The sequence below is a fragment of the Cryptotermes secundus genome, unplaced genomic scaffold (assembly GCF_002891405.2).
Source record: "Cryptotermes secundus unplaced genomic scaffold, Csec_1.0 scaffold117, whole genome shotgun sequence".
In the NCBI taxonomy this organism is placed as follows: domain Eukaryota; kingdom Metazoa; phylum Arthropoda; class Insecta; order Blattodea; family Kalotermitidae; genus Cryptotermes; species Cryptotermes secundus.
This window is the reverse complement of record NW_019737981.1, coordinates 2981674-3006214: the sequence shown is the minus strand read 5'-3', so window position 1 is coordinate 3006214 and position 24541 is coordinate 2981674. Positions and strand designations below refer to the sequence as shown.

The 24541-nt window shown below is 41.4% G+C and overlaps 2 protein-coding genes across 5 annotated transcripts in view; one reads left to right on the top strand and one right to left on the bottom strand.

The window, feature by feature from the left end:
* The window catches only part of LOC111870520 (tyrosine-protein kinase Dnt), a 293680-nt gene that overhangs the window by 203461 nt on the left and 65678 nt on the right, over positions 1-24541 (top strand). Inside the window, exons 5-6 of the mRNA XM_023862873.2 lie at positions 3250-3356; positions 18947-19077. Of these exons, the coding sequence (XP_023718641.1) occupies positions 3250-3356; positions 18947-19077 (238 nt within the window). The remainder of the gene's footprint in view (positions 1-3249; positions 3357-18946; positions 19078-24541) is intronic.
* LOC111870535 (protein SERAC1) overlaps positions 1-24541 on the bottom strand; it is a 474375-nt gene that overhangs the window by 396702 nt on the left and 53132 nt on the right. The gene's annotated exons all lie outside the window — the stretch shown is intronic.

Genomic DNA, 24541 nt, shown 5'->3' with positions numbered 1-24541 from the left:
TGCTGAATTAATGTACCTACTCTCACGAGACTGTACACCGTTTAACATCTTATTGCTACAGTAAACGAGAACTTTAAAATACTGTGTAACGTGACTAAATTGGCTCAGGCAGGGGCGCAGTAACAGGCTTTGAGATACGCAGAATGAACCGCTGGATTCCACAAAAGACTGGGTCATTTACTTCACGGGTTGCGCTAATTCATTAGATATTCCGTCAAGCAACTACTTACTTGTCCAACCAGTCAGCTGACTAGTTATTCCGTTAATATCCTATCCGATTAGCCAGGTGATCAGTTGCTTAGATAGCTAGTTACTATTCATATCAGATGGTCCATTAATAACCCAGTTTGCAAGCTATTAAAGAGGTCATGTTAAAAAATTCGCCCCAGAATTCTACCCGGCAATGCGGTGTTATTACATGAGAAGTTAAATTCAAGGGCACCATCAAATTAAAAGTAAGCAAACTTAATCCAACATACATACTCGTAGATATTATCATGTGATAAGTGACTATTGAATGGTTTTGAATTGATGACTCGATCTGTTGCACACTTTGACACAGCGCGTGACTACAATTTACAGTTCACTAATATACACACACTAACGTCCACAGTCACGTCATCACTGCCGTTGCTTGGCAGCGGCTTCAGTGGCGGACGTTTCCCTTCTTCTGGGATCCAGAACCATCCCCGACCTCAGTTACAAACTTCTAGCAGCAACACCTCGCAACGACTAGACCCCGGTTCTCTGACTGCAACTGCTAACTGGTCAGGATTATAACACCTCAGCAAGGACCGGGTAGAAAATGTCTCTTTCATTGTTGTTGTATTCTCTCGTTGCCGTTGAAACATTATTCTTTGCGAAGTCGCTACCTACCAATGGCTGGTGTATAGTAACTTCTTCCGCGATAGTTGCCTAGCAACGGTTTTCCAGGCCACATTGCTCCATGCTAAAGATATTTGTCCCGAATAGTCTACAGGCGTCAAAATTTCCTTCTTTTTCGAGGGATATTCTTGTGACGTCTGTGATCGGCCTCGCCTTCCTCCGCCTCGGCTCGGTTCTCATGGTGACTGCTTCCCATCTGCTCTCGCTGCTCCCTCCTCAAGGCCGATAGTCCCGAGCTGTTCCCTAATAACTTACGAACCGGTCCAGATGTAAGACGATCATCCTTGAGCTAGAGTTTCACCGGATCCTGTACACCACTACTAGGCCTATACCTTATCCTTCAATTGGACTTAATTGTTTTCTTTTAAGTTATTCTGATGTAGCAGTAAGTATTTGGACTTTCTTTAGAGGCACTTGATTTGAATCTTAGTCCTAACTTAAAATATGCTCTCGTTGTTCTAAGCATAACTAAGCATAACGAAAACTATATCGGCAAAGCATAGGTTACGACAGCTCGCGATAATATTCCCATCTTATTCTATGTTACATAAGATACGCGGCTCAAAGTGAGTCATTAAATAGCCGAAAAATCAGACACTACAGTTTTAAGAGAGCGTCTCTTCCTTCTTTGATTAATGTGACACTTATTAAAGCATAATTTATAGATTATCACAGCAAGACATGATAAAAAACATTTTTTTGTTTCGCCGTCCTTTTAACTAATAATAACAATAATAATAATAATAATAATAATGAGTTTAATATGTAAGAGCATTTCCAGACTCCAAAGAAGATATCAGGCCCCAATTTCTAAACTATACTTTCCGAAAGAGAGCCGGAAAATTTGTAGGAAAACTGACTTAAAATTCTTCTCTTAAATCTATCATAACTATGACTGGGATTTTCAACAAATATAAAATGTTCAAAACCGAGTCGAAACTGATCCTCATGATGCAGTGTGCATATTAAAGTGAGATAATTCCACATGTCTGCTTCTAACGCAGTGCCGATGACCGGAGCATTATGAACAGTATCAATTAATCAGAATCCTGCAAACCTGCACAAATTATCTTCATTCTGTACGAATGGTTTCCGAAACTGTTCGCCCCATAGAATTCACATAACCACGTTACAAGGGCAGGCTTACAAAATGCAGATAGGCATTTGAATTTGAGTGCAGAATGGCTTGTCCGGCACTGATACTGTGAACACTGTTTTGACATTAAAAATCTGAAATATCACGTTAATTAACACATTTCCGATTAGATCATTGGAATTTTTAATTGACCTAATACCTCCAGCAGCACTATGGCCCAGGGGTCGATTCGGCCTCTAACGGAAATAAGTACCACGAATATTCCTGGAGGGTAAAGGACGGCCGGCGCGTAAGGCTTACAACCTTACCGCTATCTGTGAGCTGATTGTTTAGANCGGCACTGATACTGTGAACACTGTTTTGACATTAAAAATCTGAAATTTCACGTTAATTAATGCTTAGAAACACACTGCATCAAAACGTACCAAGCATAATCGCCTTAGGCAGGTAGCTAGTTCTGTAAGTGCTTGTTTAGTTTATTAGCTTGTTACTCTGTTGGATATTCATTTACTTGGTTATTTTGATACGTGGTCGATCAATTGGTTATTTAATTAGTTAGGTGGCTAATGTTTATGGTAGTTAGTTAGTCACTGTTCACTTTATAAATTCCACATCCTTCATATTTTATTTGGAACACGCGGTAGCGTAGTTGGTTGGAACACCACGCTACAAACCGGAAGGTCTTGGGTTCGACTTCCGTTTAGATCACTGGAATTTTTAATTGACCTAATACTTCCAGCCGCACTATGACTCTGGGGTCGATTCAGCCTCTAACGGAAATGAGTACCAGGAATATTCCTGGAGGATAAAGGACGGCCGGCGCGTAAGGCTCACAACCTTACCGCTATCTGTGAGCTGATTTAGTAAATGTGAGTGCCTCGACCTCTCAAAATCCTATGGACCTCCACGGCCTGTTACACAAATAGCTTTACTTTTTTTATATTTTATTTATTCATTTTACATGTAAATTAAATCCTGAAGCACAATTTCTGTAACATAATTTCACTTAACCCGACAGCCTATATTTCGTCACAATTCTCTGATATTATCAGGGTCTTCCGTCATATTTTATACACTCTACGACTATAATTGCTCATAATTTTAGTAAAAGGAACAAACATGTATAGAGTTGTACCTGATGTTTTTATCTGCAAACAAAAATAGTCCGTCAGCTATAGAGATGGCGACTTATTAGTCCAGTCATTTAATTAGTAAATAATAGATCTTATTCCCTCGACAAAGACTAACGCCTGTCTTGCATGTTTCAGTTGCCGTATGTCCTGTCCATCGACTATGGGAACCACGAGGCACTGAGCCCCCCACAGTTGAACATCTCTAACAGGGGGCTCGTGCCCACCAGGGTGCAGACGTTCAGGTAAGAAACTCGACAATGCCTCAGTACAACTTTACACTGATTTAAGTATTTGAATGAGACTAAAATGATGTTTTTATACAGGATGCAACATTTAAAAAGCAACCCAAACATATACTACGCTACAGAAATTAAATCATGAGCTCTTCGTCGTGTATTGAACTTTCCCAAAGTTTCTCGTGAAACTGAAGTCAAAGTGACACTTATTGCTAGGCTACTGCTGGTCACCAGTTGCGCAGAAATTTTGTAATGGAAGCAAGCCATATTTAGAAGCATAAAGTGTGTTAATTAACGAACAAAATTTTGCATAAAATTAATGACGTACTTAGAAACGCGTTCTGTTACAAGGAAGTACAGATTAAGACAACGATACATTATTTTTTTAATGCTAGTGGGGTGGGACTAAGTCCCTTGTACTGCGGCCACTTCTGGCCTATTGTACCAGCCCCAGATGATAGGTGAGGGTGACTGTGGAGCAAGTGGTGGAATGAAGTTTGGCAGGGGAAACCGAAGTACTCGGAGAAAACCTGTCCCAGCGCCACTTTATCCACCACAAATCCCACTTGACGAGACCCGGGATCCAACCCGGCCGCCGTAGTGGGAAGTCAGCGACTAACCGCTTGAGCTATGGCGCGGCCTCAACGATACACTAACTGCCAACAAGGTTTCTGAAAAAGAAAGTGTTTACGATGGCGACGAAAAGTTTTGACAGTTGGGAAGATTCTTACAGCAAAGCGTACTACCTTGACAAGGGCGCACAGCGCGACCAAACAGCTGAACGTAACGAAGTTAAAGGATACAGCTGCAATAACTCAGTATTGTCGCTCGTTTCGTCGATTTTTGCGTGAAGATGTTCATGTACTAGACAATTTCTTTTGCTACGAATTGCCGTCCCACTTACGCGGTCACATATACGAGTAAATAGCCAAAGTGGCCGACTATGGAGTTCTGAGAACCCACATGCAGTGCATGAAATTCCTCCGCGTTCACTGAAGACTGGCTTATGGTTCACCGCGTCTCAAATGCGAAGTGCGGGATCTTCGTTCGCTGAAGAGACAATAAATGCCGAAAGTTAAAAGAATCTTCTGGCTCAATTTATTTCACTGCTGGAAAGCACGAAAAGTGTTATAAGTTTCCGAATGAGAACACAACTGTCCACACTGATAACTCCATGACTGCTTTACTGCAAGTGTTCTTTGGCGATCGCATTTGGGCGTGTTCTTTTGCCACTCCAATCTCCAGACCTCACGCCACTCGACTTCTTTCTATGATAATTTCTTTAATAACGAATTTATTTTAATAACACACGTAGCCCGCAGGAATAAAAGGCATTATTATATAGACTGATGCCAATACTGAGCCACAAACACTTCATAATAATTCACAATACAGACTGAAACAGGCAGATCTTGTCTTCGAGAAGGCGGTGGATATTATCAGCATCTAGTGCAAAACTGTTACGTAAGTTCTCATAAACAGTTAATGAAAGCAAACAAGTAACTCAGTTGCATTATTATGCTTACTGTACATGTAAGCTTGCATATGCCGGTCACGGTAGGTGAGCAGTCCAAGGCTCAGAAACCGGGATCTTGTGTTCGAATCCCACACAAGGCATGGATGTTCGGTGTGTGTATATACGTTTATTCTGTTTGTGTTGTCCTGTGTTTAGGTAGAGGCCTTACGATTGGCTGATCAGCCGTCTAAAGAGTATTATCGTCTGCAAAAAATGATCAGTGAAATTGAGAAATCAACCCCATGCTCCAAATTGGGAGCGAGAGAAAGACAAAAAGCTTGCATATACTGTTGCAGTTTGATTTGTGTTCTAAATGTTGTACGCTCTATAAAACTGTATACTCGAAGAACTCAATCAAACACACAAACCAGCAAGTAACTTACATGCGGAAGTGCCATATCCTCTAGAGGAAATATAATGATTTTATCATCATGGTTCGGTGATCATTATTCATGTTTTTGTCAATGATTATTTCTATGTTCAAATTAGGTGTTTCATGAAGAAAGCAGTCTTCTGGGATTTGGCACCGTGTATAAGTGGTGTTAATCGACGTTTCGGAGGAAGGTATCGCCTCCATCTTCAGCGTAGAAGAAAAAATAAGAATTCTGAAAGCGAAGAGACCGTGAGAACCGGTAAAAGCAGACTGTGCACAGTATTTTCTTCTACCCTGAAGATGGAGGCGATACGTTCCTCCGAAACGTCGATTAACACCACTTATACACGGTGCCAAATCCCAGAAGACTGTTTTCTTCATAGTCACCGCCGTGAAAGCCTCAAATCTTACATAGGTGTTTCATGCTCGTCCTTCAATATTGATGCAGGTAAGTGTGTATGATTCTGGGAAGTATATTTCTGAAGCACCATCATGACCAGCTTCATGCACACGCAAACAACAGACGATCAGCTCTGCGGTGATAGTAAAGAACATGGCAGACGTCGATGTCACAACCAATTCAGAGCAACATTTTCACTCCACTTTATTTCGCTCTGTTTCCTGCTATATGGAAGCACGTCCCAGACACATGTGTGTTTTCCCAATATTTTAAACACGTCGCTTTTATACAGGTAACGGTATAAAGTAAATTCTGTCACTGTTCTATCAAAGAACTGGCAGCCAGACGGAAGCGTACAAATGAAAGGAGAGGAAACAAGATGAACATACGAATAAACAGATAAAATATACACAGATATAATGAAAAAGATAAGTTTTAACAAAATGATACGTCCTAAACATTGTATCAAATCTCAGAATCTTTAATTACAGTGAAGCTTTACAAAAATGTATTCAATTTGAATATGTTCATTTATCTGAATCATCAGCAATTTTATATTCGGATTCTTAAAACCAATTAATATCGTTATTCATGGAGAAATCGTATGTTCTCGAATTTCTGAAACAGTAATTTCATTTTGTTAGGAAGAGGTGGGAATGCTGTACCTCTATTCTATATTTTGGCGGACAGATGACGCAGCAAGCGCCACGCTGGGTGTTTTCAATTATATCGTCAATCCCCATACACACAGGCTAATGGAATTATGGCAGCAGACCTTTGTTCTGTCGCTACCCAAAATGAACACGCTCTCGCGACAGGGTGTATAAGAACTTACGTGGCAGATCGTTAATGCATGTCAGCTCTGGAGACGTAAGATACGTACGAAGGGAAATTGAAATATACACTCCAATGGAGTGCACAAATTACCAAATGCGTACCGTGTTGCTTCCCATTTCTCATTCGGGGTAAATGTTCACTTATTGCAGACACACTTCGACTGCTGTAAAAATAATCCTACTAATGATTTCACCGCGTTAGGTGCGTCCCTTGTCAACATGGCATGGCGCCTCCTCAGGTTGTGGAAGGAGTAGACGACTTCCAGATATGGAGGATAACTGCGAATAAATTGAAGAAGCAGTCGCGGAATGCCGACAAGAGGTGATCCTACATCCCGTCAAGGCAAAAAAATAGCTTGTTTCGAAAGATCACAAGAAGCCTCGAGCCTTGGCGGATTCTTTGGATAAACGACCTAAACGGTGGAGATTTGGTACTTGGAATGTATGTAAGAAGTCTCTATAAAGCAACACAAACTTTGATTGACGCTAGTAAGGAGGTTAGTCTAGAAATAAACACAGAGAAAACTAAATATATGTTGATGTCTGGTCACTAAAATGTAGGCCAAAATCATGACATAAGATATAGGTAACACATGGTTTAAAAACATGGTACAGTTCAGATATTTGGGAACAACGATAACAGATCGAAACCTGATTCAGGAGGAAATTAAGAGGCGATTGAACTCGGGTAATGCTTGCTACCATTCAGTCCAGAACCTTTTGTCTTCTCGTCTGCTGTCCAAAAACATAGAAATTAAAATATAAAAAACTACAATTTTGCCTGTGGTTCTGTATGGGTGTGAAACTTGGTCTCTGATATCAAGGGAGGAACATAGACTGAGGGGATTTGAGAACAGGGTGTTCAGGAGAATATTTGGACCGAAGAGAGACGAAGTGACGGTAAGTTGGAGAAAACTGCATAATGAGGAGTTTCATAACTTGTACTCTTCTCCAAGTATAATTAGATTGACCAAGTCAAGGACGATGAGGTGGGCAGGTCATGTAGCACGAATGTGGCGTTAAATACAAGCTTTTATAGATGGAATATTACTAAATTCTTCGATAAACGATGTAGAAAACAGAACCGTAGCAGAAACGTACAGGAACTTCGGTTGACTTAACTGACACAAAAATAAGGAACGAGTATTCTCAGAATTAGATGTAAATTGAATTTCTTTTCCTTTATCCGAACGTCCTTTAGTGTTCGTGCTGCAGGAAGCAAACAGTGGTCAGATTAAGCAACCTAACAACTTCTCGAATAGATAATTACATTTCAAAGCTTCATCAAATGCAGACTGGCGGAGGGGAAGCTACCGACAGACAGAAAGAATAATGAACCGTGCCATATTTTAAAATGTAATGCAGTCTTTTTGTAAGAAAGTCTGAAGGACGTAAGCAGAACCATCAGCATACCGACTTCCGAACAGGATTCAAACCAAGTACATCTGTTCGGACTCCAGTTCGGTGCGTCATCATTTGATGTACTCAAGTGACGAGTGAAAGAATCGGTAGGTAAATTCACGGGTGGGAATAGAAGGAAGTCTCCACCTAGCAACAGCCCCACGACATAACGAGGCGAATCGATACAGCAACAACAGGTGAGTTCAGTTCCCCTGTTCCGGGTAAAGGGCCTACGCCGCTCTATTCTACTGTACTTAATACTAATCACAGACCATAATTAATCCTATCTCCCCCTCACCCTCTGCTTGAGGATAGGCGTATTCGTAACACTAATCTTCGAAATAAAATATTCGATACGATTCCTTTCACGAGCAAAGCTTAACTCATTAAAGTAATGTGAACTATATAAACGGAAAAGTATAGGTAAAGACATCCCTGTAACAAGCCGTGGAGGAAAATAGGGTTGTGAGACGTCGAGGCTCCCATATTTTCTATACAATTGTCTCAAAGATGTTGGAGGTTGTCAGCCTTACGAGCCGGCCGTCCTTTATTCCCTAGGAATATTGCTGATACTCATTTATGTTCGATGCTGTGTCGACCCCAGGGTTCTAGTGGGACTGAAAGGATTAGGTCAATTGAAAAATGTGGTGATCACATCGGGAATCGAACCCGCGACATTCCCGCTAGTAGCAAAGTGTCTCAAACACCTACGCTACCGTGTGCCCCTGTTAACTGTGAACGTTACCCATTTCCACCCAGATTGTGTTTCTATGTTTCGTTTACTACACAAAAGAAACAGTAGCTCTTTCCTTAAAAAATTTCGACTTATAGAACAAACGGTGTGTTTTCTGAGAGGTATGAACCGTGATTTCAAATAAAATTTTGATTGTCTAATCTTCCGACATTTTATTTGGAAAATCTGAAGGCGGTGGATTATTTTTCGAAGGCAAACGGAAATAGAAAATTATTAAAACTAATGCTAAAAATTCGGTACGGGGGTGCAGGCTGGATTTTACTGGATCTGGATAAATTTGAATGACGATCCATTGTGCATGTGATAATGTACCTTTTTATTGCTAGTGAAGTGGGACTAAGTCCCTTGTACTGCGGCCACTTCTGGCCTATTGTACCAGCCCCAGATGATAGGTGAGGGGGATTGTGGAGCAATTGGTAGAATGAAGATTGGCAGGGGAAACCGAAGTACTCGGAGAAAACCTGCCCCAGCGCCACTTTGTCCACCACTAATCCCACTTGACCAGACCCGGGATCGAACCCGGGCTGCCGCGATGAGAAGTCAGCGACTAACCGCTTGAGCTATGGCGCGGCCAATAATATACCTTAGAGTTGTATGAAAACATGTCAATTTCTTGATTAACTAAACAACTATTGGGACCCAAAAGTTTGTGACGTTGGTACATTAGTACAAATATAACGTTTTTGGACATTATCCATCTTCTTGTCTTTATCTAAAAACACCGCCCTGTTTATTTTTCAAAACACAACCTTTCGGAGATTGGATTATGTCTCTGTCTTCAGGTAAAACCTTCTCAGCTCGATACAGCTATCGATTGGGCCAAACTGAGTAAGTTATACCTGAAGAAGGAGACAGAATCCAATTTCCGAAACGTTGTATTTTGTAATACAAACAGTTCCGCTTTTTTAGATAAAGACAGGACGGTGGATAATGTTAAAAAACGTAATATTTCTGAACAAATATTAACTTTCAAGAAAGATCCCACCGTGAAATTACTAAGAGGCTTCATTTGAACTTCACTTCTTAAAGGTTTTGTTATGCATATTAATTGCATTTATCTAAAAATTATACATTTTATTCGTTTGCTTACATATAGATTATAAAATGAAATTTACTGGATCTCTCAAAAAAAGATGAATTGAAGAAAAAACTGATGATATAAATTGAAAAATTATGTAATTAATTTACCGCGACCCCATAGAAAGCCATTCACGTGACAGTCATTTCGCCAGCTTATTGGCGCGCTGACTGTTGCCTAGCATCGAACTATAAATATTCATCCTATTGTTGAGTGCGCTAATGCGACTGACGTTTGTTTACAGGTCGCTACTTAGAAACGTTCTGGCCATCCACGTTACAATTTTGTATTTTAAACATTATTGAAAACGGTGTTAACTTCATGTCGTAAAGATAAAACTTCACGCATGTCCCTGCACAGTGCCGTCTGGATACTGTAAATTTCCATTTTCAGCGGTAGATATTTTCGTGACATGATTACGGTTAACATCTAGGCCAGTAACGGAGTGTAGTTAAAAACTGTAACAAACTCCTTAGACACGTTCTTGAGATGTGACAATTGTTCAAGTGGTCACTATTTTCACCGCTCTTCTATCGAACCAAAATTTTCATTACCATGCACAAAACGGCCCACCAATGGTCCATATCTGGATGCAGCTAAATTCATTCCGCATCTCATGCCCTCTTTCCTTAAGATGAATCTTTATGTCGAATATCTAAGGTTGGTCTCTTCATCCACATTTGCAGAACCAAAAGTAAGCCAGAATATAACATAAGCACATGCTTGCAATTACGGTCCATCCATGACGTTTGCGTTTGTCGCCTTAATGTAATTTGGAGATAAAATTAAATTACAAATCTCATTATCGAATTCTTCCAGCTTTCTGTTATGTCCTATTCCTAATTATCTAATACTGATCCCTCACCTCCGTGTTCTCAAACATCATCAGCCTATCATATTCCCTTAGAGTGAGACCAAGTTTTACATCCATACAAAACCAGAATTAAATCATACTTTGTATACTTCATTCTTTAGTTTTTAGTTGGGCACGGAAAGAGCGAACTGTCCCAAAAATGTATCTGCTGCCACTTCCGTCGAGAATGTAATTTCTATTTGCTACTGTAGATCCGAACAACGGAAATTTGCCATATTATGGAATAACTGATTAACTTTCTTTACATTATCATTATGTGCTGTATTATGTCTTCACAACACGTGATCATATGCCTATTTGACTTCGTGTTTACTTTTATGTGTACCATTTTATTATTTCTTCCTCTGCATGTTTTACGCAGAAACTGCCTTCTAAAAGAAGTTATTGAAGGAAAGATAGAGGGGCGGATAGAAGTGACAAGAAGACGAGGAAGAAGACGTAAGAAGATGCTGGATGACCTTGGGGACAGAAGAGGATACTGTCATTTGAAGGAGAAAGCTCTAGATGACATTAAGTGGAGGAATTGTTTTGGAAGAGACTGTGGACCTGTCGTCTTGACAGATTACTGATGATGATGATATTAAAATATGCAGTACATATTGTCGTGAACTATTCCTTTGGAAAAATAACATATGATAATGGGGGAGGGTTTGTGTATCCAAAAAAATATTTTACCTCCTCTGCGTCGAATTTAAGTGGTTGTACACGACTACTTTGCTTCGCAGCTCATACAATTTCTTGCCATATTCATCCGTTTGATCCAATCCTTTTCACATCACACTAATTGAGTTATTATCCCTGACTACCCTAGACTATGCCACTGTTAGCTACTGCATTTTCCGCTTGTTAAAACTTGTTATTCAAATTGTTATGAAGTTGCTTTACATAATCACCCTACCACCACCCGACTCGGTCCCATGGCAACAGAACAAGAGATACCCTGAGCCGCACCCCGGATACCAAAATGTGCAAGTTCTCTCGTATTTGGAACAAACAGAAAGCCCAGGTCAGCTCTCGTCTGTGTGACGGACAGACGTAAAGCGTTCACCACAAGCCCAGCATGCCGTGATTTCTCGCACCCCTCAACTACAACAAAAAAGATACAATTGCAAATTTTAAGCAGACTTCCCATATTGAACTAGAAGTTCCCAGCTTGCAAAAACTTGATTATGTGTGACAGAAAATATAAATACCTATCGTTAAAGTCCACAACTAGAAAAAGTGCTTCTTAAAATTCTTATAGTTGTGTCCTTTCCAGGATTCACATAAAGTATTCACATGAGCCTGCCATTGAACTCCATCTCACTTAAGCCACATAAACCCTTCCATATCTCGCCTCGTATTGCTTTAAGACCTATCTTAATATTATCCTGGGTTCCCCACGTGCATTTATCTTTCAGATTGTTTCCTATTAAAATGGGAATATTTGTCATTTCCACATACGTGCAATCTGAATAGTGTATCTCTTCAATGTGACAGTGAAAGTCAGTAACTACAAAAATTATTCTCTTTATGTAATATGTATTTAACGGACTTACGAGAAATTGACACTGTGCAATGTTATGTCTTTGCTGTATTTAGCTTTAATAGTATACCTTTACCTTTTTATATCAATTACTTTCAAGGCAAAGGGGCACATTGTAGCGTAGTTGGTTGAGGCACTATCCTACAAGTAGGAAGGTCGCGGATTCAAATCACGATGAGGTCATGGGACTTTTTTTAATTGACCTAATCCTTACAGCCGCACTATGGCCTTGGGGTCGACTCAGCCTCTAACAGAAATGAGCACCAGGAATTAATTAAATAATTTTCCTGGGGAGTAATGCGCGGCCGGCCCGTAGGGCTGACAACCTTACCGCCATCTTTGAGCCGATTGTCTAGATAATGTGGAACCCTCAACGTCTCACAACCCTATGGGCCTTCACGGCCTGGTACAGGGATAGCTTTAGTTTTTTTACTTTTACTTTCAAGGTAAATGAATCCAAATCATAAATAAATCATTTAAAGCCTGCACTTACATTACGTACACCAATGCTTTATGCTGCACCATTTTATTCTTTTAACATATCACATGACATGACGCCTGAAAGCTGGAATAGCGCAGCCAGTATTGACGTTCATTGATAAGCATAGTCATGCATCCTTGTACGTAGCAATATAGTACATGAGTAACAGAATTTTCATATAGTGATTATTTATAGTCAGTGATATAAAACATATTAGTCGGTACATTTCGGTATACCATTGCAACGAGACTTTGTTATTGTCTGAAGTGTGTGCTCGGAATATAAATAGAAGGGAAAAATAATCATTTTGCCATCTATTCAAAGGAATCTTAATAAACCGAACAAGTTAGTATATTACTAATGCTCTAGTCTTGCAATTGGAAGTGTTTCGGTTTGAATATCCTCCTGATTATCGGCTATCCTGATTATAGCTCTAAACGTTCCTCGTATGTCGGGATTAAACCTTAAAATAACCCACGATAAATCCAAATCCTTATATAATCAATATTTATGATCATACACCAATTTCTCTCCTCGTTTGAGATAGAATTGAGCTGAAATATAATCGCTAAATAATTAAATAAAATCGATACAAGTGACAAGACTAATTGAAAACTCCTTTATAAACAACTAGAGGCTGTAGAGAAAAAGAACGTGGGAAATAAATACAGAACAAAGGAGGAAAGACAGATAGGAGGATGGGTTGAAAGAAAAAGCGATAAAGAAATATTTCAGGTGTACAGCTTATACGATACACCATTTCTCTAAAATTAATTTAGTTCTAGGGTAAAGATACTTTTAATAAGAGAAGTCGACAATATGAAAAGACATCTCGATTTTCTGACAGAGATGGAATCGCACCTGTGCGACGCCTGATCACTCTTCCAGTCGCCCATACAGTAATCAGTCTGACGCCGTCGCCATGTTGGCAGCACAATGAGGAAATCACGTGACCTGACCGTAATGAAGCGGAGCACCGTTGCCCCTGTTTCAAATCGTCAGTTTCTGAACAGAGTAACCGGCTTAATTCTCAGCACCACTGTCATAACTTTTAAGACCTCGAACTTTATGTCAGATTAATTTACTGATTACCTTCACTAAGCTGTTTCATTATATCAATATTATCTTTGGAATTTTTCATCCTTTGAGATGGCCTATATTTAGTACGTACTTACTGCCTTATCTGGGGCCACGCCATAGCGTTTAGTCGCTGGCTTCCCACCACGACGGCCCAGGTTCGATCCCGGGTCTGATCAAGTGGGATTTGTGGTAGACAAAGTGGGGCTGGGGCAGGTTTTCTCCGAGTACTTCGGTTTCCCCTGTCAATCTTCATTCCACCAATTGCTGCACAATCATCCTCGCCTATCATCTGGGGCTGGTACAATAGGCCAGAAGTGGCCGCAGTACAAGGGACTTAATCCCACCCCACTAGCAATAAAAAAATACTGCCTTATTTTGTATTTCAATTTTACGTTTTATGTTGTTTCATTCAACCCACTCGTGTACACTTGGTAATTGGCAAAAGTGGTGCTAAGGTTGCACGTAAATAAACAACAATTGAACTTATCGTCGTTATGATCTTAATGTTTACACACAGCCTATGTCGGACCCACGGACTACATTTTGTTGCCCCTCTGCTACATTCTGTATATTATTCCAGGCAGCTGAAAACGCCTTGCCTTGAATTCCTGAATTAATTCACCACATACTTAATCTCTGGAAACAATTTGTTTTCCATAGAAAGAAACTAAATTAAACGACCCTCGAACTGGCCCGGCCTCAGCAATAAACAATTAAAGACAGCTGACAATCACAAATCGTGGTTGTGGTCGCAGACCACAAATGTCGGGCACAAGCCCAAGCGGGGGGACAGGCTCATGTAATTTGTTTTTGTTTTTGAAGCTCTCAGAATTTCAAACATGTAAACATCGCGTTCCACGCCAAATGCCTGCCAGTCTGTCTATCTGTCTGTCTATATGCATGAATGTGCGTGAGAGGTTGGGATCCCCCCCTCCACAGACAAAAACACACTCATTCCCTCTCACTCAAAACCATCAGCATTTGACTTAATTAACAGTTGGTGGAGCTGCTACTGTGTGCCTGCACACGATAAAACACGATCTGTGTTAGCTACTGCATGTGTGTCTGTCAGTTCTGTAGTGTGCGTGTATGTGTGTTGCAGTGGTTCACTAGACTCTGCTGTGTGACATCCGTGTCTGTTAACGAAAGTTTAAAATACGTGTATAAATACAAAAACATGATGAAGCAATCCACCTGGCATCCATATAAACGGTAACCATACATTCGTTGGTCCGTCGGTCCCATCCTGCTTCGCTAAAAATGGCGATAGTAGAAAAAATAGTAAATATAACCAACACTCCCATTTGAGAGACAACCAAAGGCAATCCCTAAATCTTGCTGGTATATTTCATTCGTATATTGGGGGGTGAAGTCCAGCTGGATCCACTCGGCACGTCGGCCACTGACTCGCCTATTGTACCTACCCCGGGTGATTATGATGATTGAGAATTTGGTGGGACGAAGACTACTTTGTCCACCACAAATCCCACTTGACCAGACCAGGGCTCGAACCCGGGCCGTCGAGGTGGGAAACCAGCGACTAACAACTTGAGCTATGGCGCGGCCCTAATTCTTCTTTTTTTATTGCTAGTGGGGTGGGACTAAGTCCCCTGTACTGCGGCCACTTCTGGCCTACTGTACCAGCCCCAGATGATAGGTGAGGGTGATTGGGGAGCAATTGGTGGAATGAAGATTGGCAGGGAAAATCGAGGTACTCGGAGGAAACCTGCCCCAGTGCCACTTCATCCACCACAAATCCCACTTGACCAGACACGGGATCGAACCCGGGCCGCCGCGATGGGAAGCCAGCGACTAACCGCTCGAGCTATAGCGCGGCCAATTCTCCCTGTATGTTTCGGATGAACTGTTCAAACCAAATTTCATAGCGTTCTGCTGAATAATTTCGGAGACATATCGTATGTACAGACAGGTACAGGATAACATCGCGTACGCTGATCTGAATCGAATTAGAATTTCCACTTTTAGCTGTTAATATCGTTTGCAGGGAGCGTGGGGCTTTTTTTCGGACGCCGGAAGAGGATTTGTTAACTGCAAAACCCATCGTGGGCTACAAATAACAGTGTAGATAGCGCAGTGCAACAATTCATTATGGCAGAAGCGCCAAGTGGCGTATAAAAAAACTGGATCCTCACCTGAATTGCATTTCAAAACAAGGAAATAAAACTCGAGCTTACAGATATGTATCTGTTTTTACACATAACAGAGAGGAAGCTGGATTGACGGCATGGTTACAGACTTGTGTTCGGAAGGTTTGCAGATCCAGTTTCAATCCTGACTGATATTTTGTGGTTTCCCTTAATCATTTCAAACTAAAAGTGTGTTAGTATCTTAAAACAGGCCACAAATGATTACTTTCATGTCCTTTCCAAAGGAGGGAGAGCTGTGAATCCATGTATTCCGTTCAATCCATCTCCGAACGTCACACTATTTACGCAGTTGCAGGAAACGTCGTTGAAAAGCCGAAGCACATACCAGCTTCACAAAAACCATAAACACCTTCTTTCACACCCTAATCATCACAAATTATCATTTAACCGATGTTACATGCTTGCAACCTGTGAATGTGTTAAAACGTCGCTAACTGTAGAGGAATATTTTTACCTTGAAAAATGCAATGAATATATCCTTCTAAATTCTTCACTCACTCACTCACTCATGGGCCTAAGCTCTTCTTGAGAAGCCGCCAACTCTGCAGCTACTCAAGAACTTCCCAGCATTTTATGGAGCGCGAAGGTTCAATACCGTGTTCACAGCAGCCCTACACTGATCCCTATCCTGAGCCAGATCAATCCAGTCCATACCATCCCATCCTATTTCTCTAAGATCCATTTTAATATTGTCCACCCACCTGAGTCGTCATCTTCCTAGTGGTTCCTTTACTTCTGGTTTTCACACCAATATTCTACATGCATTTCTCTACCCTCTCATTCGTCATGAATGCCCTGCCCACCTCATCCTCCTTGACTTGATCAATCTAATTATACTTGAAGAAGAGTACAAGTTATGAAGCTCCTCATTATGCAGTTTTCTCCGACCTCCTGTCACTTCATCTCTCTTCGATTCAAATATTTTCCTCACCACCCTGTCCTCAAACACCCCCAGTCTACGTTCCTCCCTTAATATCAAAGACCTAGTTTCACACCCATACAGAACCACAGTTTATTATAATTTAGCAACGATACTGAAGTAGCAAGGAAAAGTAGCAAATAAAAGGATGATTCTGTAAGAGAGGATACGGTGTAAGCCAGCATACAGACCCATAAGAAGAATCCTGCATGCACGACTGAAGAGAATTTTAATATCGCTAAGATCTCAGTAAAGTGGTCTAAACAGCTTTTGAAGAGGAGACTACCAGCCAGCCAAGATGCTCCAGTAAATGCTGTTTACGTTGTTTTTCAATCTTTTCCATCGGAATAATAGTCAGTCTACATTACAACAACTACGAGTACAACAACTACATTTGAAGTGTAAGATTTGAGGTTTTCACGGCTGTGACTATGAAAAAAAGCAGTCTTCTGGGATGTGGCATCGCGTAGATATGGTGTTAACCGACGTTTCGGAGGAACGTTTCGCCTTCATCTTCAGGGTAGAAGGAAAAATAAGAAATCCGCAAGCGAAGAGACCGTCAGAACAGGTACAAGCAGACAACATGGTGTCACATCCCAGAAGACCGCTTTATACTTTTGAAGTGTTTTAGTATCACTAAGCCACTGGTTAGGGATTAGTTAGTGGTGCTCAAAATTCCTCACAATTATTTTCGTGCAATCGTTGGCTTATTGTGAACCAGCCTTTCGGGTGGGTGCGCCCGATACGTTGTCTATGCTTATATAAGTGCAGCTGTTCTTTCGTAAAAGGCAAATGACTAGCACTAGTGACCAATGCAGAGTGTCCGGATGAAAGGAATCCAAAATAAAATAATGATATTTCATAAAGCTTTTATTATTCACATTTATGGCTTACACCACTACAAAGGGAAACTATCAAAGTTCTTTCTGAATATATAACTTTCTCAATAAAATTCAACGTGGGCTCCCTTGGTGGCACGACAAATATCCAGACGATCCAGCATGTTTGGTGTTACCACAGCTACATGGTCCCTTTTTCGGGCTTTAGCAGAGCCATAGCTCAAGCGGTTATTCGCTGGCTTCCCATCGCTGCATCCCGGGTTCGATCCCGGGTCTGGTCAAGTGGGATTTGTGGTGGACAAATTGGCGCTGGGGCAGGTTTTCTCCGAGTACTTCGGTTTCCCCTGCCAATCTTCATTCCACCAATTGCTCCACAATCACCCTCACCTATCATCTGGGGCTGGTACAATAGGCCAGAAGTGGCCGCAGTACAAGGGACTTAGTCCCACCCCACTAGCAATACAAAAAAATATGCGGACCTTCAGGTGTTGATCTTAACCTGATAGACAATATTCTTCAAATAACGCCACAAGAAAGAAACCAGTGGGTTTAAATCTGGCGACCCAGGAGGCCAAGCAATTGATCCGCTTATGCCGATCATATCCTAACCATCACTCTGTCCAAGTGATTCCTAACATCGTGGCAGAAACATGGCAGCGCATGCGCGTAAGCCGGGCATGGAAAAGAACTTAAATAGGTTTCCTTTCCGATGACATAAACCAGATACGTATATGACAATTACTTTCCGAGATATAACTTTTTATTTCGGAAACCTTTCATTCGGACACCCGATATAAACCTTGGCCTTCGTGTGGAAGTGCAGGTCAAACCTGCCGTAACCTTCAGACTATATGGAGGGAATGGTTATTATCACGCCCCTGGGCTTTTACTCCTGGGGAAAGTAGCCCCGGTACCCATTTGGTAGGGTGTCAAGGGAGGCTCCAGAACTGATCTCGACTAGATGAATTAAAAAATATCTCTATCCCTGCCAGGACTCGAATTCCAATTCTCCGGCCATCCAGTCCATTGCATAGTCACTATACTGACTGAGCTGCTAGCCTCTTCCTAATACTACAGCAGTGCCACAAATATAACTAAGTGCGTAAAGCGTTTACTTTTGTCACCTACGTGCAAACTGTACGTCACAATCTACTTCACGAGTTCCCTGCATTTGTGAGACATCAAGCGGCACAGCAAAGTATATGCACAGACGAGGCGTCGAATTCAGGTCTCCTGCCTAGCCCGGCTACTTTCTTCCTCCCAGCCGCTAGTCACGTGACTGACGTGTAGCAGACAAAATACGTTCATGTGTGTGAAACGGCTGTTATTACATTTTGTTCATTTCTGTCCAGGGTTCGGTTCCCGTGCACGGGCCTGCAGAGTGCAGAGATCGAGGTGCTGCTGCAGCTGAACATCAGCACATACAACCCACTGCACAACGAGACGTCACTCAACTTCCGGCGGAACAAGATCTGCCTCAAACGTGAGTGGTTACAAAGCGAAAGGCTGTCGTAGGCCACTTACAGGATTACCCACTCAAATGTCGAGCGTGCAGTATATCTACCACTCGCGATAACTCGACAGTGGCTGCATCTTAAAGCGGAAATTCTCTCCACGGCGCTGTGACAGCAGATAAAATGGACACCCTGCATAACAGTTAGGGGTACGCGGTAGCGTGGTTGCTTGAGGCACTATACTACAAGCTGGAAGGTTTGATTCTCGATGAAGTCATTGGATTTTTCAATTTACCTAATCCTTCCAGCCGTAATATGGCCCTGGGTTCGTAACAGAAATGAGCACCATTAATATTCCTGGGGGGTAAAGGGTGGCCGGCGCCTAAGGCTTACAATCTCACCACCATCTGTGAGCCGACTGTCTAGAAAATGTGGGAACCACAACGTCTCACAAACCTATGAGCCTCCACGGTCTGTTACAAGGGTATCTTCACATTTTTTTACCTGCATAAGCGTTTGGGAACTCATAATTTATACTCTTATATTAAATATTGTTATAGAATTAGCCTTTCCATGTTGTGAACGAGATAACTGTTTAGAAGCATCTACCTCTTCTTACATACATGCTTAGCGGCCTTCGTAGTCTAGAGGTAACGTTCCCACCTCATGACTCGTAGTACGCGGGTTCAAAAACCCGGCGGAGATCGTCGAATTTTTAAGGGCGGAAAAATTCAGGGAACAAGTCCTCCGGGAGGGACTTTAAACCGTTTGTCCCGTGTCGTAGCTTTACGGCACGTAAAAGAACCTCATATCTCCAAAGGAGGTCACTGAACCAAATTCAAGGACGTTTCCCCCCCCCCACCAGTAGTCTCTAATACCTCTGACAGATGGGGGAAGCATTATAGACACCGCCAAGCCAGTGGAGGCGAACTCGCTGGCTCGGCGGGACTGATGGTACGCACCAATATCGGTAGGGTATAGAGACTGGTAGAATATCATAGAGGGAAGCACAATGGACCAATACTGGTCTAAGTGCATGGGGAAACCCATCCTCTCCAATAACTAACTACATACATGCTTTATTTTATTTGGACTCTCAATTTTAATAAATATTAAGCAGTAATTTACTTTAGAACCTGTCATTTATAATTCTCTACATAAAGCAATATAACAGAAACGTAATTCTGAGAGTAGTGCGAGAAGATGAAGTGATAAAATCAAAATCTATCTTAGAAAAACATTGTGAAGATGTCGGCTCGATTCATGCTACGTAGGATAGTGTCTAGAGATGGACTTTTTGAACACGGTAATTATGGCTCACTTGAAAATAACTTGCTTGGGATATTACTTTCTTTTCAACCCTAGCAAAAGAGAAAAGACAAGTGTTCGCGAGGAAATGAGAAGCGAATCAGTGAGGGGAGAGTTTCCTGCCGTCCTTCATCTCGAGGGATTTGTTTGGAAACTCGAGTGAACGGGCCGACGCCGCGCTTTTACTTGTTCTATTTGACTCAAAACAAGGGAAGAATAAAGGAGAAGAGAAAACTGAGGAAATAAGAGGGTAACTCAAAGTGATTTCTTCGCGGATTGCCTTCAAAAGCATTACCCAACTTCTTACACTGTAGATTCACAATTTGACGGAAGATATAACGCTCGTGCTTGTAGCTACATCCCCTTTAGGGCACCAGTTAGATTTTCTCCTGGTTCGTGTGCTATTCGTGTCAAAGAAATACTCCAGTACATTGACTTTACTCTGGTGGCTCTGAAAACAATAAAACTGATGCAAAATTCTGTATGTATATTCAATTGCTACGCATAATCGGTATAGTTGAATGTATCTTGGTGTATTTCACCTTCGAAACTACTCGACAGAGTTCGGAATCTACTGGTCCAATGTATATGTTGCTCAAAACGGAATTTATAAAATATTCAGAAAAGTATGCGTCATACAAAAATAACCTGATCGTCACATAAAATACAAAACCTATTGCGTTTCACTCAGCCTCGTGAAGATAACTGAGGAGATACCGTATTTACGCATGTGTAGTCCGCGTGCGTGTATAGGCCGCAGCACAATTTTCAGACAGAAATTATAGAAAAGATAATTTTCTTGGAATATTATTTCAGGAGTAGAACATCCTGTATTACTAATTATGAATATAATTTTTTTTTAAATGAAGTGTCATTTCGAATATTTCGAATATAAGCCGCACCCCAGTTTTCCTCTTGAATTTTTGGCAAAAAATGTGCGGCCTATACATGCGTAAATACGGTATTTCAAGGAAATGGGGCCTCAGTTATAGATACCCTAAATTAAAGGCCGTTGGGATCCGTTGCTCTGGCCACGCGACATCCTCCATCCACAAAAGTTGGCATTAAGTTCGCCGACAAGCGGCGGTCGCTCGGTCGGTATAGTTCTAGTGCGGACTAAAGGCCACGGACTTTGTTTTTGTTTGTTTATTGCGTTCCAAGCTATCTATATGAAACATGTTTTGTTACTGCGTATATCTGATAAAATAAGAAGAAAACTTCTTACTGTTCAGTGTTATTCAGTTTTCTTATCAGCCTATAAATTTGCTGCTACACAATCCATTACATATACCAAACTGCACAGAGCCTGGATAGCTCAGTTGTTATAGTGAGTGTTTAGGGCTGGACAGCCCAGGAATCGCTGTTCCATTCCCGGCAGGAGAAAGAGATTTTTCTATACTCTCGATTCTGGGTACCATCCAGCCTCCTGTCCAATGGGCCCAGGAGGCCGTGCCCCCGAGAGTGAATCTCGTCACTCACTTCCACCTAGTGTCGAGGTCAAGAATTGTTGAGCTATATTTCCACACTCCCATATGCCTTCACGGCGTTGTGCTTCATTAAGCACAGGAACAACTTTACCTTGCCATACTTTACTAAGTCAGAAATTATACTCCCTTTATTTGGTTATATAGTCACGATATTGAAAAATATTCCAAATAAAAGTTCCAGGCTTGACAGGTCTGTATGCCTCTTTAATTTTTTTTATTTATTATTGCTAGTGGGGTGGGACTAAGTCCCTTGTACTGCGGCCACTTCTGGCCTATTGTACCAGCCCCAGATGACAGGTGAGGGTGATTGTGGAGCAATTGGTGGAATGAAGATTGGCAGGGGAAACCGAAGTACTCGGCGAAAACCTGCCCCAGCCCCACTTTGTCCACCACAAATCCCACTTGACCAGACACGGGATCGAACACGGGCCGCCGCGGTGGGAAGCCAGCGACTAACCGCTTGAGCTTTGGCGCGGCCCTCTTTAATATTACGAATGTCACTGTTTGCATGACGAGCCGTTTCTGAAACAGCTCGAGATGCAACTGAACTTCATGTAATCTTGAGAAATTTCAGAAACTCTCCGGAATCAGACTGTATGAAAATTCTCTCAGAAGTTCTACAGTCCTTATGTGCGGATAGACAGATATGATGAAGTAAATAGGGGCATGTCTGCAGCTTTTCATTGCGAATATACCGTAAAGTAGAACCGAATAAATCAGGACCAGACACAGGGAAACTAATGCCGCTGAGACTGCTACCCTGTGGGCACTCACTGCCACGGTCACTGCGCTTCCACACCAGTGAATAGAGGCTAGTCCCAGACGCTTTACTATGCTGTACGTGTTTCTGTCAGGACCAGGCTCTACTGGACACAGACCTACTGCACGGCAATGCGTCGGAATTAATTGTGCAGTTGGCGCACAGAGCGCTGGGTGATATTAAAGGGTGGGATAGGGGTGAGGCAATGGAAGATATGAACAAAGAAGGAAAGTATGTAATAAAGAGCAATGAGAGAAAAAGTAGGAAAGATAGGAGGAATTAAATAAGGGAAAACAAAACAAACAATTATAAAAGACAAGTCCGTCCAATGTGACTATTTCAGTTTTCTCACTTGATGATTCACTAGCCTGACATGTTTCGATCCATTTGGATCATCTTCAGAGGCACCAAACACTTTTTTGAAACTACTATCACAACAGTTGTCAATCAAATATACATGTAATGTCCAAGTAGACAATGTTCCATCTATCAGTCACAGCAGCCTTTCTAGTTATAGAAGTATTTAACGTTGTTTTAAAGTTTTAAAACTTTGTTAGAAATTAAAATTCATAAACTTTACAGTTTACAGATTGAGGCTAGCTCTTTCTAACGGACCCAACTGAATAGGTGTTTTCCTTCACCCGAGGACGGAAACAGATCCAGTTTCCGAAACGTCGTGTTTTTATTTGTTATCTTAAAAACCAGGACGATGGATAAAGTCCAAAAACCCAATATATCAGTGTGTTATACACCATCGTCAGAATCCTATAGTAACTACTTTTACAGTTCGTGTCAGTGACCCCTGTTGTCTCTCTTCTAGGTGGCCGATGTTGTGCCGCCTATGTAACTTGAGTAGGGAGATTCTTAATATAGTCCATTATGATTTCTTGGCCCGCTGTGCTGTGTATTTGATTGACAACTGTTGTGATAGTGGTTTCAAAATAGTGTTTGGTGCCTCTGAAGATGATCCAAATGGATCGAAATATGTAAGGCTAGTGAATCATCAAGTGAGATAATTGGAATAGTCACATTGGACGGACTTGTCTTTTATAATTGTAACTGTTAGTGTGACGGACCAAAATGAAACAAATGAAACACAAACAAACTCCGTGATTTTAGTCCGCAAGCGAACTATACCGACCGAGGGACCGCCGCTTGTCGACGAAGTTTAGTGCCAACTTTTGCGGATAGAGGGTGTCGCGTGGTCAGGGCAACGAATCCCCACGGCCGTTAATTTCGGTTTTCTAAACTGGAAATTAAAGAAGGGAAGGGAGTAAAAAAGACGAAAAGGGAGACAGAAAGAACAAAAGGAATTAATCGTCACTTCACCCTTTAAAATATTAGCTGCATGCCCACAACAAAATGTATTCCTTGCCTCACGAAGCCCATAACATTGTTATAGCTACTGAACGCGACGGTATTCGGGAGGCCCAGGTGTCGAATCGGAGGTTAAAGCCGAAAAGAATTCTCGGGTAGTGCGCATAAAATTGGCTACTTATTGTTAGTACTTGGTTGTCCTTATGTTATCATATTAATATATAGCAACGGGGGCGATAAATCGTAGTTAAATAAATCAAGAAAAATATGCACAAAATATCATATCTGCCCAAATGTAAGGATGGTTTATGTCCAAGACCACTCGTTGCATTTTGATATAATTTAATATTTGGCTCTGTTCTGTAAGTTGTCTATGAAATTTCATTTTGTTCCGTCCTGTTCAATATCCTCATCTTAATATCTCTTATGGTTTATTAGCCTTTCTACGATTGAATTCATGGTCCTATAATTGCAGTGTCTTCACAGCTGATTTACTCTATCAGAAATGTATAACTTATTGCGATTATCATTGTCCTAAATATCTCACATATCTAATTCGTATGACAAGTGACTATCTCCGAGATACATGGTCCTTCCGTAAAAGTCGATAAACGCTCAAAT